Source organism: Oryctolagus cuniculus, chromosome 3 (genome assembly GCF_051225735.1).
Source record: "Oryctolagus cuniculus isolate XC-2025 breed Fujian yellow rabbit chromosome 3, ASM5122573v1, whole genome shotgun sequence".
Taxonomy (NCBI): Eukaryota; Metazoa; Chordata; class Mammalia; order Lagomorpha; family Leporidae; genus Oryctolagus; species Oryctolagus cuniculus.
Genome location: NC_142869.1, coordinates 40,853,757 through 40,868,839, shown reverse-complemented (window position 1 = coordinate 40,868,839; position 15,083 = coordinate 40,853,757). Strand labels below are relative to the sequence as shown.

Below are 15,083 nucleotides of genomic sequence, written 5' to 3'. Positions count from 1 at the left end.
TACATTTTCCAAAGGTTTGCTCATTAAAAAAAAAAAAAAAAAGAGTCCACTACAGCCATAGAGGCTCAAAAATGTTAAATGAAGGTTACTCAGTGTTAGACTACTGAATATTTAGCAACTGGCTCTCTAGACTAGGAAGCTCTAATTGGACAATTTGCCGGTTTTTGTGTATGTAATCCCACTCCTGTTGGTTGCATGCTACCAAGGTGTAACAATCAGCTTTCAAAATTCTTGAAAATTTAACAACTGGTTCCTATAAGCTGGTGGAAGCTTTACTCCATCACACCACATCTGCTACCCTTGGACAAGCCACACATTGTTTGCCAGACTGACTGACTGGAATTCCTTTACCTGGTCTGACTTACCTGTCATCTTCCCAGTCCCAAAGTCATTAGGATGACCCCAGTGTGATATCTAATTCCATAAAAGATTCTGTATCAAAAGGTTCAGGGTTATATGATTTGCAGTGAACTACATCTAGAAACAACTTGTGAGAAAATTGAACTTGTGACCTTAGAACTGTCAAACCTATCTAGTTTTCTTGATCTCCCATTTCTAGGGTCAAACCGAGTAATAATAAAATAAATTAATTTCAGAACTTTGGCAGTTTTCCTTTAATTGAAAGTGTGCTTTTCTATCATTACAAGGGGAAGTTCCAGACTTCAACTTAATAAAAATCAGCAGTAGTTTTCAGCTACATTAGATTTCCACACTAAACAGAAACAGCTGAGAAGTCACAGTAGGTAGGTTTGGCTATGATAGTTTAAAACTCGGTGGCTGGCTTTCTCTTGCAATTGTCATAACTATCAGTCATAAGAAAACCAACTGGAAATCTCTGAGACCAATATAAGGTGTTCCTAATCTGTTATGCTGTTCCTAATTTGCTTTTCCAAAATGCATGTGAACCTCCCAGGAGCAATGTGTTTTTATTTTTATGCTCTCATTAAAATGCTCAAATGAGAATCAGAAATGAACGAACCAATGCACAGAATGAATGTTTCAGATAAAAAAGCATCTCTGAATTCACCTAACTTGTGGCACCATCATTTACAAAACAGTAGATGTAATCGCAAAGACAGAAATGCCTCATCCGAGATCAATCCATGTCATGCACAGGGAAGTTTTTAAAAGCTGTTTTATTTTTTTTTCCCAGGGGCCAAAGGTTTATTGAAAATAGGGATAGATTGGCTAGGGCTGTGGTACAGAGCATAAAGCTGCCACCTGCAATCCCAGCATCCCATTTCAGTACTGGTTCGAGCCCCAGCTGCTCCACTTCCAATCCAGCTCCTTGCTATTGTTCCTGGGACAGAAGTGCAGGGTGGGAGACCCAGATGGAGTTCTAGGCTCCTGGCTTTGGCCTGGCCCAGCACTGGCTGTTGAGGTCATTTGAGAAATGAACCAGTGCATGGAAGATCTCTCTCTCTCTCTTTCCCTCACTCCCTCCCTTTCAAATAAATAAATCTCATAAAAGAAAGACAACAGAGATACAGAGTAATATTTATTCTTTCAAAGATGCCCTGATTCCTGGTCATTGCATAGAAATTCTCAGGGGACCATAAACGTACAGAAAAAAATTAAATATTTGGAAACTTTTTACTTTAAAAGCCATATTATGGAGCCGGCCCTGTGGTATAGTAGGTTAAGCCTCTGCCTACGGTGCCAGCATCCCATATGGGTGCCAGTTTGACCCAGCTGCTCTACTTCCAGTCCAGCTCCCTGATAATGTGACTGGGAAAGCAGTGGGAGATATCCCAAGTGTGTGGGCCCTTGCACCCCCGTGGGAAACCTGGAAGAAGCTCCTGCCTTCAAATCGGCTCAGCTCTGGCCATTTGGGAAGTGAACCAGTGGATGGAAGACCCCTCCCCCAACTTAGCCTCTCAAATAAATAAGTCTTTAAAAATAAAACCATATTACACCCAGACTTAAGCCAATCTCAACCATCAATTTCAAATATATTTAAAAAATTTGTAATCAGAAGACCATGATTTTAAAAGAAGCATTTATTTCTGTCATTACATAAGAAAGACATCAGTTTTTTAAAATGAAAATCAAATTGTTAAAATTTGTTATGAGGTTCTTAACCCTGTGGCTTTCAAACATGGAGTCAGGACTTGCTAATTGCACATCAAATAATTTGCTCCCATTGACAGTTAAAATACAAAACTGGCAAATATTTTATGTTTTGTTTTTTTTTTTTTTGGTGCATTACAGCTAACACTGTATTCCTTCCACAATCACCAATTCATAGATATGTAAGTCCACTTCTGAATATATATATATATATATATATATATATATATTATATATGTGTCTGTGTGTGTGAGAGAGAGAGGAGAGAGAGAGAGAAAGAGAAAGAGGTAGAATTCCAGGTGGTAACATTAGGAATGGAGTAATTCACATGAAAATCACCCATTATTATTCAGTATAGAAAATCTATTCAACAGTGTCCTAAGATGTTAATGAATTCTGTGTCTTCAATCTACCTGCCATTCTATATCCTAATTTGTAAATGTCTATTCTCATTTCCCTGGTAGCATATGAGCAACACAAGACCAGAGAATATCTGTTTTCCCGTGAGTTCATCAGAAGCCCACAGTTATGGCTGTGGTAGATGGCTAATTAATATTGGACCAAAGAGACTCAAACATAGTCCCTGTGTGGCAGCTTCACAACTTTGTGGATTGTAACATGCTATGAAGACAGCCGAAATCCCAGAGATTGTCCAGAAGCTGAATGGATTGTTTGTTTGTATTTTTAAGAACATTTAAAACGAACATAAATCAACTTTTGTTATCCCAATGACATTTTATTATGCCCTACAGAGAGATTTTATTCAGAGTTGAGAGAAGAAATTTTCACTTACTTTTAAATAACTTGGAATGACGTTTAAAAGAGCTTATAAAGTAGAGAGGGCATATGAAACCAGACAGCTCTGAGTTCCTCCACCTGTCTTGAGACAACTGTCTAATATGCAAATAATAGAGGCCAGGCACTCTTTCATATCTGTTGGTCATAAAATTATGAACTGACACCATCCTTGATTTGTCTCTGAACTCTTGTTAATAGGAATTGTCCCCTCCCCCCCTTTTTTTTTATTAAATACTTGTTAATTTGTTTGAAAGTCAGAGTTACAGACACATACACACACATACACACAGAGGTGGCGGGGGAGAGATCTTCCATCTACTAGTTCACTCCCCAGATTGCTGCAATAGCCAAGACTGGGCCAGGCAGAAACCAGGAGCCAGGAGCTTTTTCCAGGTCTCCCATGTGGGTTGCAGAGCCCCAGATCATCTTCTGCAGCTTTCCCAGGCCACTAGCAGGGGCTAGGTTGGAAGTGGAGCGACCTGGACACAAACTGCCACCCATATGGGAAGTCGGCACTGCAGTTAGTGGCTTTACCCACTATGCCACAACACCAGATCCTTCCCTTTATCCTTAAGATCAATACTAACAATGCTTAGATTGTTCTAATATTTCTCAGGTACCTTCCATGTAAGTCACAATCTCATTTAGACTGAAAATAACCCTGCAGATTTGGGATCGTTATTACTATTTCCAGAAACTTTAGGTGTCTCTGTAACATGAGAGGTCCAATTGCAGGAGTGGTCCTAGAATTCAAACTCAGAACTTGGAGATGATCCTTACCATGCCCCTCACCATGCTTCCAGCAGAGCTGCTAATTAAGTCTATCTGGGTAAGCTCTTTGACAATTTATACTAGAGAGGTTAAAAGAAATCTAATTTTCTTTTTATTTTTTTAAATGGTCAGGGAGTGATTTCTTTTTCTTTCTTTTTTTTTTTTATTTATTTGACAGGTAGAGTTATAGACAGTGAAAGAGAGAGACAGAGAAAAAGGTCTTCCTTCTGTTGGTTCACTCCCCAAATGGCCGCTACGACCGGCACTGCGCTGATCCAAAGCCAGGAGCCAGGTGCTTCCTCCTGGTCTCCCACGCAGGTGCAGTGGGCCATCCTCCACTGCCCTCCAGGGCCACAGCAGAGCTAGACTGGAAGAGGAGCAAACGGGACCAGAACCTGGTGCCCATATGCGATGCCAGCACAACAGGCAGAGGATTAACCAAGTGAGCCACGGCACTGGCCTCCAAGAAATCTAATTTTCATTTGAACATTCTACTTTCTATTTAAATATTTTTAAATTGGCCAATTCAAGGTGTCTTAACCCTGGCTTTATTAGTATTTGTGGACTACATTTGTCAGTTCCAACAGGTTCCCAGCATGTAGTAAAATTTCAGAAAGACGGCTGGGCTTGAGCTTCCCCGACTACCCTCCTGCCCTGTTTCAGCTGCAGCCATCTAGATATGTGGCCTTGTCTAAGTGATTAAACCCAAAACATAGCATGTGAGGAAGCATCCTGCCCCAACCAACCAGAGTAAAACGATAGGCATTTCAACTCCCTGTGTAGGAAAGCCCTGCTCTGCAGATGTGAACTTCTGCTTCTTCTGCAAAGATGATAAATGCCCTCCAAACTGACAACTGCCTATGAATGAGAAGCACTGGCATAGAAAATTCAAAGAGAAAATGTGAAACAGCATGTGCTTTTCTGCCAAAGAGAAAATAAAGTAGGAGGTTCTAGTTCACAAAGCTAACTTTGTGAGGTGGTTTGGCTGACATACTAACAATGAACTAGCTCGGATCTCAGTGCCAAGTATAAGGTTGATACTTGGAGAAGTCACTTTGGGTGGAGAGAATTAATATGATCAGGACCAAAAAACAAAAAAAAAAGTGTCTCTGTGTGTGATCAAGGGGAAATTAGGGTAGAGTATACATATTTACCATCCATCTATTTTCCATTTAATCTTATTTTTTAAAACATCACTTGTTCATCAGTCAAGACACAATTTTTTGAGAGGCACATAAATCAGTTTAGACTCTATAGAATAGACTCAGAAGATTTCTTTGCTTTGATACCTTAAATAGCCATGTTTTTCTAAAGTAATTTCATCTCACAATGTTTAAGAGACACTATCCAGTTCATTCTAGAAACAGTTAAAAAAAATGAAGCTAAGATATGTCACCCAAGATTAGGATCACAAGAAGAAACAGAATCTGTAGATTTCACTAAATCATAATCTGAATTTTAGATTTATCCAAGGTAGCCAGAAGTTTGTTTAATAAATGCATTTGGAATAAACTGAGGGGAGGGGGAAGCATTGCAGCAGAATGGGTTAAGCTGCCACCTGCAATGCCAGCATCCCATATGACTACCATTTTGTGTCCCAGCTGCTCTACTTCCAATCAACTTCCCTGTTAATGTGCCTGGGAAAGCAGCAGAAGATGGCACAAGTGCATCCATGTGGGAGACCTGTATGGAGTTCCAGGCTTCTATTTTTGGCCTGGTCCAGAGCTGGCCATTGCAGTCCAGAGTGAACCAGAGAATGGAAGAGTCCCCTGTCTCTCTGTAACTCTGCCTTTGAAACAAATAAAATAAATTTTTAAAAATACATTTGGAGTAAGGGGAAAACTGTTTAATATACGTGTAAAATTCTGTTTTATTTATTGTTATATATGTGGTGCCTAGAATAATACCTGGCTCACAAAAGGAGTTCACAGAATATTTGTTGAGTAAATAAGTAAAACTCTAAGAATAAAAATAGCATGGCCAGCATTCTGAACTATTCTGTAATGTGAGACCTGAGAACTGGTTTTTTGGACAGGCAGAGTGCACAGTGAGAGAGAGAGAGACAGAGAGAAAGGTCTTCCTTTGCCATTGGTTCACCCCCCAAATGGCCGCTGTGGCCGGCGCACTGTGCTGATCTGAAGCCAGGAGCCAGGTGCTTCTCCTGGTCTCCCATGCGGGTGCAGGGCCCAAGCACTTGGGCCATCCTCCACTGCACTCCCTGGCCACAGCAGAGAGCTGGCCTGGAAGAGGAGCAACTGGGACAGAATCTGGCGCCCTGACCGGGACTAGAACCCGGTGTGCCAGTGCCACAAGGCGGAGGATTAACCTATTAAGCCACAGCGCCGGCCGAGAACTGGCTTATCAATCAATTTTAATCATTTTTTTTTTCCAAACCCAGGCTAAAGAAATACAAAGGAATGTATTTTCCTCCTCTCAGATGAAATGTGATGAGGTCTTGATTAGAACAATGACACATCAATATCTACAAGAGCCTTAATTTTAGTTGCAGTTTATCATTGTTGGTTTTTGTGGGTGAGAAGAGAAGGGAGGATGCATTTTAAGGCACTTTGTATCTCAGTCTCTATTTGCCTCTCTTTTTCTTATTGCTCTATGCTGCTCACATGTAATCCGTTGGCCCCTTCACGAAGTCTATTAGCCATTTACCCCTGTCCTTTCAGGCTGGAAAAGACAGTGTTTCAGATTATTGAAAACACACACAGAGGAGAAGGAATAAGAACACTGAGCAGATCAATGGAACAATGGTAAAAACACCTCTACCCGAATGCACCGTAATTTTTTTATAAAATAAATAAGCTTTGTGTTCAAAAGAATAATATTTAGTCTGTTTTCCCATCACAACAACAAAAGGTCAAGTTTTTATATTAAACCCATTTTCATTTAATATCACCAGAAGGGAAAGAATATGAAAACATGTAGAATGAGTATCCTACTGTCCCAAAACTTTAACAAATTAATCTTCTAAGATAGAAAGCCAACGTACAGTGATCTCAGTGGTCTCTGAGCTAATTCTGAGTGTTCCTTTTACCAATAAAGCAGCAGAGGGAAAAGAACCTTCTACTCAGTTTTAGTATCTTAAAAACAGAGTGTATAAGTAACCCAAGAGAGGTATATGAATTGTATTGCGTCTCAAAAATGCAAAATATCAAAATTATTATTTTAAAAAACGAATTACGGAAGAGCAAGCTATTCAAGAAATCAAGGTTCTCCATGTTGCCAGAGTGCCGGAAAGGAGAGGTGAAGAGGAACCTGTTGTTGGAAATTTCACTTCTAATCAATAGCTCACCCTGGATGTTTAATTTGGAAAGGTGGCAGTTAGGAAGTTTCAGCCACTTATACGGGAAGCTCTGTTTGGCAAATCTCATGAAAAAAACATCATGAAGAATGAGAAGCAAAAAACTACTCCAATCATTAAAATGGCAAGCCTAGTGAAATCTTGAACCCAACAATTACGCAACAATTTCTATGTCCATAAAAAAAGTGGTTAAGACCCCTTAAACTAAAAAAAAAAAAAAAAAAAAGTAGGCCTACTTTGCTGTAGAAAAAAAAAGCAATGCCACAATTAATATCTAATCTACAGAGACTTGTGATTCCAATGAATTTCTTTAACTTTCTGACATGTTCACTAGAGAAAAGCTCTTTAGTATATTTTAGAAGAAGGGGACCCAAGATGGAAATTTCCACCTCATAGAATAAAAAGCACTGGTTACAAAATACTTTCAAATCTCTCTATATTCCTGAATCACAAATTTAAAAATCTATACATGGTAACAAAACTTATTGGCAACACAGAAACCAAAACTGCTCTTCAACAAATACATACATGAGAACACACTAGTAGGAAAACACTCTGTGGGCCTTCACTGATGTTCCAAGACTCTCAAAGTTTCTCAAGAGAGGGCCTTCTTTTACCCAACCACTGAAACATTTCATTAAAAGTGCATCTCTCCTCACCAGAGCAGGGCTTTTAAACTTGAGAGCCTGATTCAAACAGCAGGCTTTGAACAGGAGCTTGGAATGAATCCAAGATGGAAAACATTCTGGTAACCTGGTTAGACAATATGAAAGCATGTTTAATTGATTAATTATTTGGCTTATTTATTAATTTTCCTAGAAGTTGTTCTTTTGGAACCAAATTCACAAATCAACATTTAGACAGCACATCTGGAATTAGAAAATAGGACTGAATCCTCAGTGCTGAAATGTAGATGTGAAATACCCCTAAATATCAGCAATGAGAGTCACATTCTGAAGCCATCTCAAGAATGCTAAATCAGACTGATAAAAAATGAAAATTTCAATCACACAAGTCCTTTGACATCACACCAATTGTGTTACAGACTTTGCTGCATTAAGTGCTCTATAAAAAATAAAGCTCACAAAACTAGGTCCCTTCAATAAAGTGATGAAAAATTAAACAGTTCTGTGTAATACCAGATACCTAACAATAAGTGTTCAGGGAATGTGGGCTGTTGTGACCTAGAAGTTCTTTCCAGCACACAAGTAAAAGTGAGACTCCAGAGAAGATAGATGTGAATTAAAGCTCTGACTTCGGGCATATCCCTTCTTTAAGCTGCAGTTTCCACTCAGTGAATGTACACAACCTCCTCCCCTTGGTTCTTCACAGTGATTAAAGATAAAATATACTTGCAAAAACTATCAGATTTGGAGAGCCTGGCAGTTAAATGCTGCCAGGGGAAAAGAAGAAGAAAGAGAAGAATGGGTGAGGGGAGTAGGAGAAAGGAGGAGGAGGAGAGAGTGAAGAAATAATAATAGTGTCACTGTTATTATTACTAGATTTTGTGTAGGAAAAGCTCAGAATCAGCCCTGGACATACTCATGGTTTTTTATTTTACAGTTAGGCAATTAAGGATATACCTATACAAGGGTTTCCCAAGCTCAGTAATATCAGCATTGTAGCAAATCCATCTCTGGGGAGTTTCCCCATGCATTATGAAATACTTTGTGGCAATATACTTGGTTTCTATCAGTAGATACCAGTAGCACCCTCAAATTATAACAGTCAAAAATGTCTCCAGACACTTCCAAATTCTCCCATTGAAAAAATGACCCAGGTGAAGAACCATTGATGAATCCCAACAAGAGGACATCTGTGGCTTAGATGCTGCAAATCCCAAGTGAGCAGCCATCCAGACAAGTGAAGGAAAGTGCTGGTGTCTGGCTGTCACCAGCCAGGTCTCCCATTCCTTCTAAATGTATAGTCTGGAATTTTAAAACAAGTACTTGTCAGGAAATCACATAGCAGTAGGCTGAGAATTCCTGAACTTGGAAACACTATGGTAGAAATACAGTAAAGCAATAAAGCACAAACTGCACAGACATGAACAAGTTGGCAAACACTCCCCAGTCAACCCCGCTTGGGGACCTCGTCATAGTCCCTTTCTTTCCTGCTGCATTAAGACGGAAGTGTGGTCAGAGGAAAAGTTGGATGCCAAAAATGCCCGTGTTTTCATGCAGCTGCCAATTCTGGCTTCAGGCAAGGTTTGGCGTCTCTGCTCCAGTTTTTCCAATTGTAAAACAGAGTTTGTAATAATGAATACCCTGACCTAACTAGTTTTTGATTCTAAGCTTGGGATATCCATTCAGAATAGGGCCTCAAGTCATAATAACCACTAGGGGGGAAAATACTACAAACACAAGATATAATTTTGTCTTCAACCATTTTGAGGTAAAAAATAGAATGCATTTCTTCTTTTTCACGATCTACTTTGGTTGGCTTGGTTTGCCTTACCATGCTTCACCTCTGCTGATCTTTGCACTACCTATACACATAGACTAAAAACATCATGTAGATTAGCATTTCTCAAAATTTTCTGAAAATTATTAATCCTCCAAGAAAGCTTTTTAGGCATTTTTTTCCCTAATCATCTTCCCTTTCATACAATTTTAATGCCAGAGACATCCTGAAAATCTCTTTATGCACTGTGATCCTTTGAAGGAGCATAAACCAATGTAAATTGTAGAATTTTATGGGTCCCAAGAATGAACTGACACTCCCTTGGGGCAGGAGTGTCCCCATTGGGGCTCAATGGTGTGAATAAATCTGGTTTACAAAGGGTATTTGGGGCCTGGAAAGCCAATTTCTGTCCATTGGAAACTTAGAGGGGATTATTAAAGAGACTTAGACATAGAGATTTAGAATGCTGAAAGGAAACCTGGAGAAACCAGATAGTTCAGTAAGATGTTAAAGATAACCCATTGCCTAGAGAGATCTGAGTTCCCAAGGAAGAACCACCTCACTCTTCCAGGACAGACCACCGAAGCTGTGGGGCTGACTGCAACTCACAGAGGCCCCAGCTGCAGACTGGTCTCAAACATCACATTGCTTCCTCTCTGAAGTGAAATCCCAGCAAACGTGCACTTATTGCTGAGCTTGCAAAGGCTGGTGCTAGGTGTTAGAATTCTAACAATAACTTGTATGTGATGGCTACCATTGGTGAAATCAGAGCCAGGAAATGGAATCTTGTGGGTCAGGGGACTGACAGGGTAAGGTGATATGACAGGAGTGAGGCCTAAATGAATAAAATGGAAGGATGTGTGGACATGGTGCCCAGAAAGTGCAGGCATGGGGGTCAGCGCAGCAGGATGGGGAGTGGGTGCTCTGTGGGAAGGGTGTTGGCTCCAGCCTTGTGCCACTGTGGACATGGTGGATCTGGCTGTCTAGATTTTCTGTGAAATCACCTGGGTTTTCCACGTAAGCTTTTTCATTTCATTTTTTTAAACCTTGGTGGGCTGAAAATAATACAACTGCAGGTGATACAAGACTTCATTTGTTAACTCTGCAAATAAATAGGAAGAAAATATCATCTCTGCTTTAATTTTTAAACAAGATTTATTTATCTCAAAGGCAGAATGATAGACAGAAAAGGTGGGGTAGAGACAGAGAGATTTTTCCATCTGCTGGTTCTTTCCCCCAAATGCCTACAACAGCTAGAGCCAGTCCAGGCTGAAGGCAGGAGCCATCTGAGTTCCCCATGTGGGCAGCAGGGACCCAGGTATTTGGTTGATCTACCACTGCTTTCCCAGGTACATTAACAGGGAGCTGGATTAGAAGCAGGGTAGCTGGGGCCAGCTCTGTGCCGTAGTAGGTTAATCTGCTGATAGCACTAGCATCTTTTATGGGTGCCTGTTTGAGTCCTGGCTATTCTACTTCTGATCCAGCATCCCTGCTGATGGAAAGCAGTGGAAGATGGCCCAAGTGCTTGGGCCCCTATTCCCACTTGGGAGATGTGCAAGAGTCTCCCAGTTCCTAGCTTCAGATTGGCCCCGCTCCAGCTATTGAGGCCATTTGGGGGACAGTGAACCAGCAGATGGAAGACCTCTCTCTTTATCTCTCCCTCTCTCTGTCTGTAACTCTACCTTTCAAGTAAATAAATAAAGCTTAAAAAAAAAGGCAGGATAGCCAGGGCACAGAGTAGCAGCCGACTCAGATGGGCACTGCATTATGCAATACTGCCCACATGCAAGTGGCAGATTAACTTACTGTGCCACAATGCCAGCCCTAAATATCCTATATTCTGTGAGGAGAGGGGTTGTGACTTTAAGAGACTTCTCAACATTGGAGAAAGCACCAAGTGGAGTGGGGGATGGTGACAAGAGTGAGAAGGAATTAAATAGATCAATCTGGTAGGTAATTATACACAGAGATCACTGCCCAAAGCCTCATAGCCTCATCCCATATCAGAGTGCTGGTTCCTATCCAAATTCCTGCTAATGTGCCTGGGAGACAGTATTGTGTCCCTGTCATCCATGTGAGACTCAGTAAGAGTTCTTGGCTCCTTCAGCCTGGCCCTGACCTGGTTGTTTTTGTCATTTGGGGAGTGAGCCAATGGATGAACGATCTCTTTCTCACTCTTCTCTCTCATTCTGTATTTCAGAGACAGAGACCAACAGAGACAGAGAAAGAGATGGGAAGGAAGGAAGGGAGGAAGGGAGGAAGGAATGGAGGGAGGGAGGGAGGAAGAGAGGGAGGGAGAGAGGGATGGAGGAAAGGGAATGGAAGGTAAGGGGAGGGAAACAGGGGGAGAGAGAGAGAGAGAAAAGACAGTCCAGGAAGGGATGGGCATGGGCATTTGTCCCAATGGTTAAGACCACACTAGAGATGTAGGCACTTGACATAGAAAGACCTGAGTTTTATAACTGCCTGGGTCTCCTGACTCCAGTTGCTAATGTACACCGTGGGAAACAGCAGGTGATGACTCAAATACTTAGGTCCCTGCCACCCCCATGTGGGAGGCCTAGATGGAGGTTCTAGCTCCTGGCTTCAGAATGTACCTTCACAGACACAATATCAGGAAGCTCAACTGAAGCTCCAACATGGCATGCCGGCATCGCAAGCAGAGGGTGGCTTAACCCACTGTACCACAACACCGGCTCTAGGTCTCTACTTCCAAGACTTACTTCACTCAAACTCATCAAACATAAGATAAAATACTTTGATGAACATTCTTATAGCTGCTCAAACATCGCAGCCCACAGAGATGGTAATTTTCTGTGCAAAGTGTGGAGACAAGTATGGCACAGGAAAGAAGGGCCCTAAGCGAAAAGTCTATACAGTACTGGTTTCCTGAAGTTGGTCCTTAGCCTCATGCCGGTTCATACATCAGTTCAATCACCAACACCAAAGTGAGGGAGAGGGGAGGGATTGTAATAGCAAGTTTTGGCTGAGTTTATAAAGGTTATATGTCTGAAGCTACTCATTTCATTAATGCGTTTGATATTCAATAAAATTTTATGAAATGACAATGACAATAAGTGGGAGCTTCTCAGAATTTTTTATAAATTTACTTTATAAAAGGCTAGAAAATCTATACTGGATCCCTATTTAATATTAAATTTCTCCTAGATCTCAATGGATGAACACCGCTGCTCTATGTGGCAGTAGATTAATATAATTACCTATAGGAAGGTGTCCTGAGGTTGGGATGAGCCCCAACCACGAAAGCAGAGAACAACTTTTGAAGGCAATCCCAAGAATGAGTCACCCCAAGATCTAGTCCAGATCAGGAGAGCAGGCTCTGCCACATGACTGCAGAGTAGTCTAATCACCCACCCACTGCAGGCCCACTGTGGAGACTGCAAGAGATGTGGAGACTCCACGCACAACTAACGCTGCGGACACTCGGTGACTTTGGCCTTGGAAACCACCTGATGACAGCATGAAAGCAAGGAACGAGGTGTCTACATGTATAAGAAAAGTGACCTAACAGACATGAACTGGAGAAGAGGGGACACAGAAACCCCAGGGGAGGATATTTAGCCACGCCTTACCTTTCCTCCATCCTCATCCTCTCCAGCATTCTTCACACACTCATCCTTTCTTCCACTCTTCACACACACACACACACACACACACACACACGAGGCACACACATGCACTCTGCCTCAACTCTTCTTGCCACACCTGAGGAGACTCAGAGAGAAGCCTTAAAGGGTTCTCTTTGGTGGCAGCCAGGAGTGATGGTATTGGGCAGCAGAGAAAATCTTACAATCTCCCAAAACAACTGTAGGTAAAGCTCGAGGGGTCTAGCCTTGGAACTCCAGTTAATTTCTCTTCTTGAAGGAAACGGATTTTAGAAAGAGCTGCTAGTTGAACTCAATTACTTTCAGATATGAGTATTATTTGTTCCAATGAGAGCAATAACTAAGCCAACATGTAGCCTAAATGAAGGCAGAAAAAACCAAAGACAGGAAAATTCATCTTAAAAATTCTAAGAATCTGCCACAATTTTTCTTGAAGATTCAATTGAGTTCAATGGTACTCCTTAGGTCATAAGCTACTTCTCATCACAAACATTCCTTGATGAATTTTGGATCAGAAACTACCCCAGAGTGTTTCTTTAAAAAACAAATGAATGGCAATGATGGGGATTTTTTTGACAGGGAGATTTACTTCTCCATGAATGTCCTGGCTTCATAATGTCACAGGTTGAAGACTTTCGGGAAAGCATCTGCTTGACCTAGAACTTGGTCATTTTCCTCTATGCAGATATACAAACAACACGTGCTCATTCTCTTTCCCTACACACAAACACACACACAGTGGCCACTCTGACAACAGGGTCCTCTGTCCCCAGGAACATGGCACGTGACCCAGTCTAATGACAGGTGGTATAGCGGGCCTCTCTGACCTGCAACTGCTGCTGCTGGCACAGAAACCACTGTGTGGGTTGGGGTGGGGGTTGCTGACCTGCACCGGCTCAGGCGGGAGCTGGACCACATGCTGCATGCGCTCACTGTGGTGATGCCGCGATTCCTCCTCGTAGATCACATCCCTCTCGTGCTGGGGGAGGTTCAGGAAGCGGCGGATGGTGCAGAGGTTCTCCCAGAGGGTGCGGTTTTCTGGGCTTGGGTTCTCCTTCCAGCGGAGCAGTTCACACAGCCAACCCTAGAGAGAGAGGGAGCCCCTTGAGTTGACTTGCTGAGTGCAGAGGAGCTGAGTCCCTTTACACAAGCGTCACCTACTTTATCCTATTTTCCCTTCAAAACTGTTCCCACCAATCTGGGATCTCAAGATACTGCAACAGTCTGACCACATAGGCAGTAACAACAATGCCTAAGAATCTCCACTCACATTAGTTATCGCTTTGCTCCTCTATAGAACATACTCTCCATTACACTTTCCTTATAAAAAAACATAATCAAGGGGCCAAGGTTGTGGCACAGTGGGCTAAGAGGCCATCTGCGATGCCGACATCTCACATGTGAGCCGGTTCAAGTCCTATTTTCAACCCAGCTCCCTGCTAATGTGCCTGGGAAAGCAGCAGCAGATCACCCAAGAACTTGGGCCCCTGCCACCCACATGGGAAACCAGATGGAGTTCCAGGCTCTGTCTTGATCCTGGAACAGCCCAGGCCATTTGGGGAATAAACTGGCAGACAGGAAATCTCTCTCCCTGTCTCTCTGTCTCTTCCTCCCTCCCTCCCTCCATCTAACTCTACCTTTCAAATAAATAAAATCAATTTTTAGAAAAACAACATAATAAAGTGAGATTACAGTTTTGAATCTCAGAAATGGTCATTAGCATTTTGTCAGACAAATGGACAATATTCTGTTATCCAATTGGATAGTATTTCATTCTGAGAAAAGAGTGATGTGAAAAGTATGTATTACAAAAAGGCAAATTCTAAAGAACAAAATTTCAATGGTAAATATCACTACCTAGGAAGGGAATATTATTACAATTGTCAATAACGCCACAAAAAATGGAAATAACTTAAGCAAGAATGAAAATAACCAACATGTGGCAATTTCTGAATGCCTTATGCTCTTGGCCCTCTTAACCATCACTGTCCCATCACAGCCACACCTGCAGGGAGGTAGGCAGTTGGTCGGGTCACACCTGCAAATGCCTACCTCCCAACTCTGGCATCCGGATGTTCTTCCCTTGCAACTGCACAAGAAGA

At 41.8% G+C, this 15,083-nt stretch overlaps 1 protein-coding gene across 7 annotated transcripts in view; it reads right to left on the bottom strand.

Annotated features, from left to right (window-relative positions):
- The window catches only part of SATB2 (SATB homeobox 2), a 205,960-nt gene that overhangs the window by 23,700 nt on the left and 167,177 nt on the right, over positions 1–15,083 (bottom strand). For all 7 annotated transcript variants that reach the window (XM_089329023.1, XM_089329022.1, XM_089329021.1 and 4 more), the window contains one exon: positions 13,868–14,065. In XM_089329023.1, the coding sequence (XP_089185149.1) occupies positions 13,868–14,065 (198 nt within the window). The remainder of the gene's footprint in view (positions 1–13,867; positions 14,066–15,083) is intronic.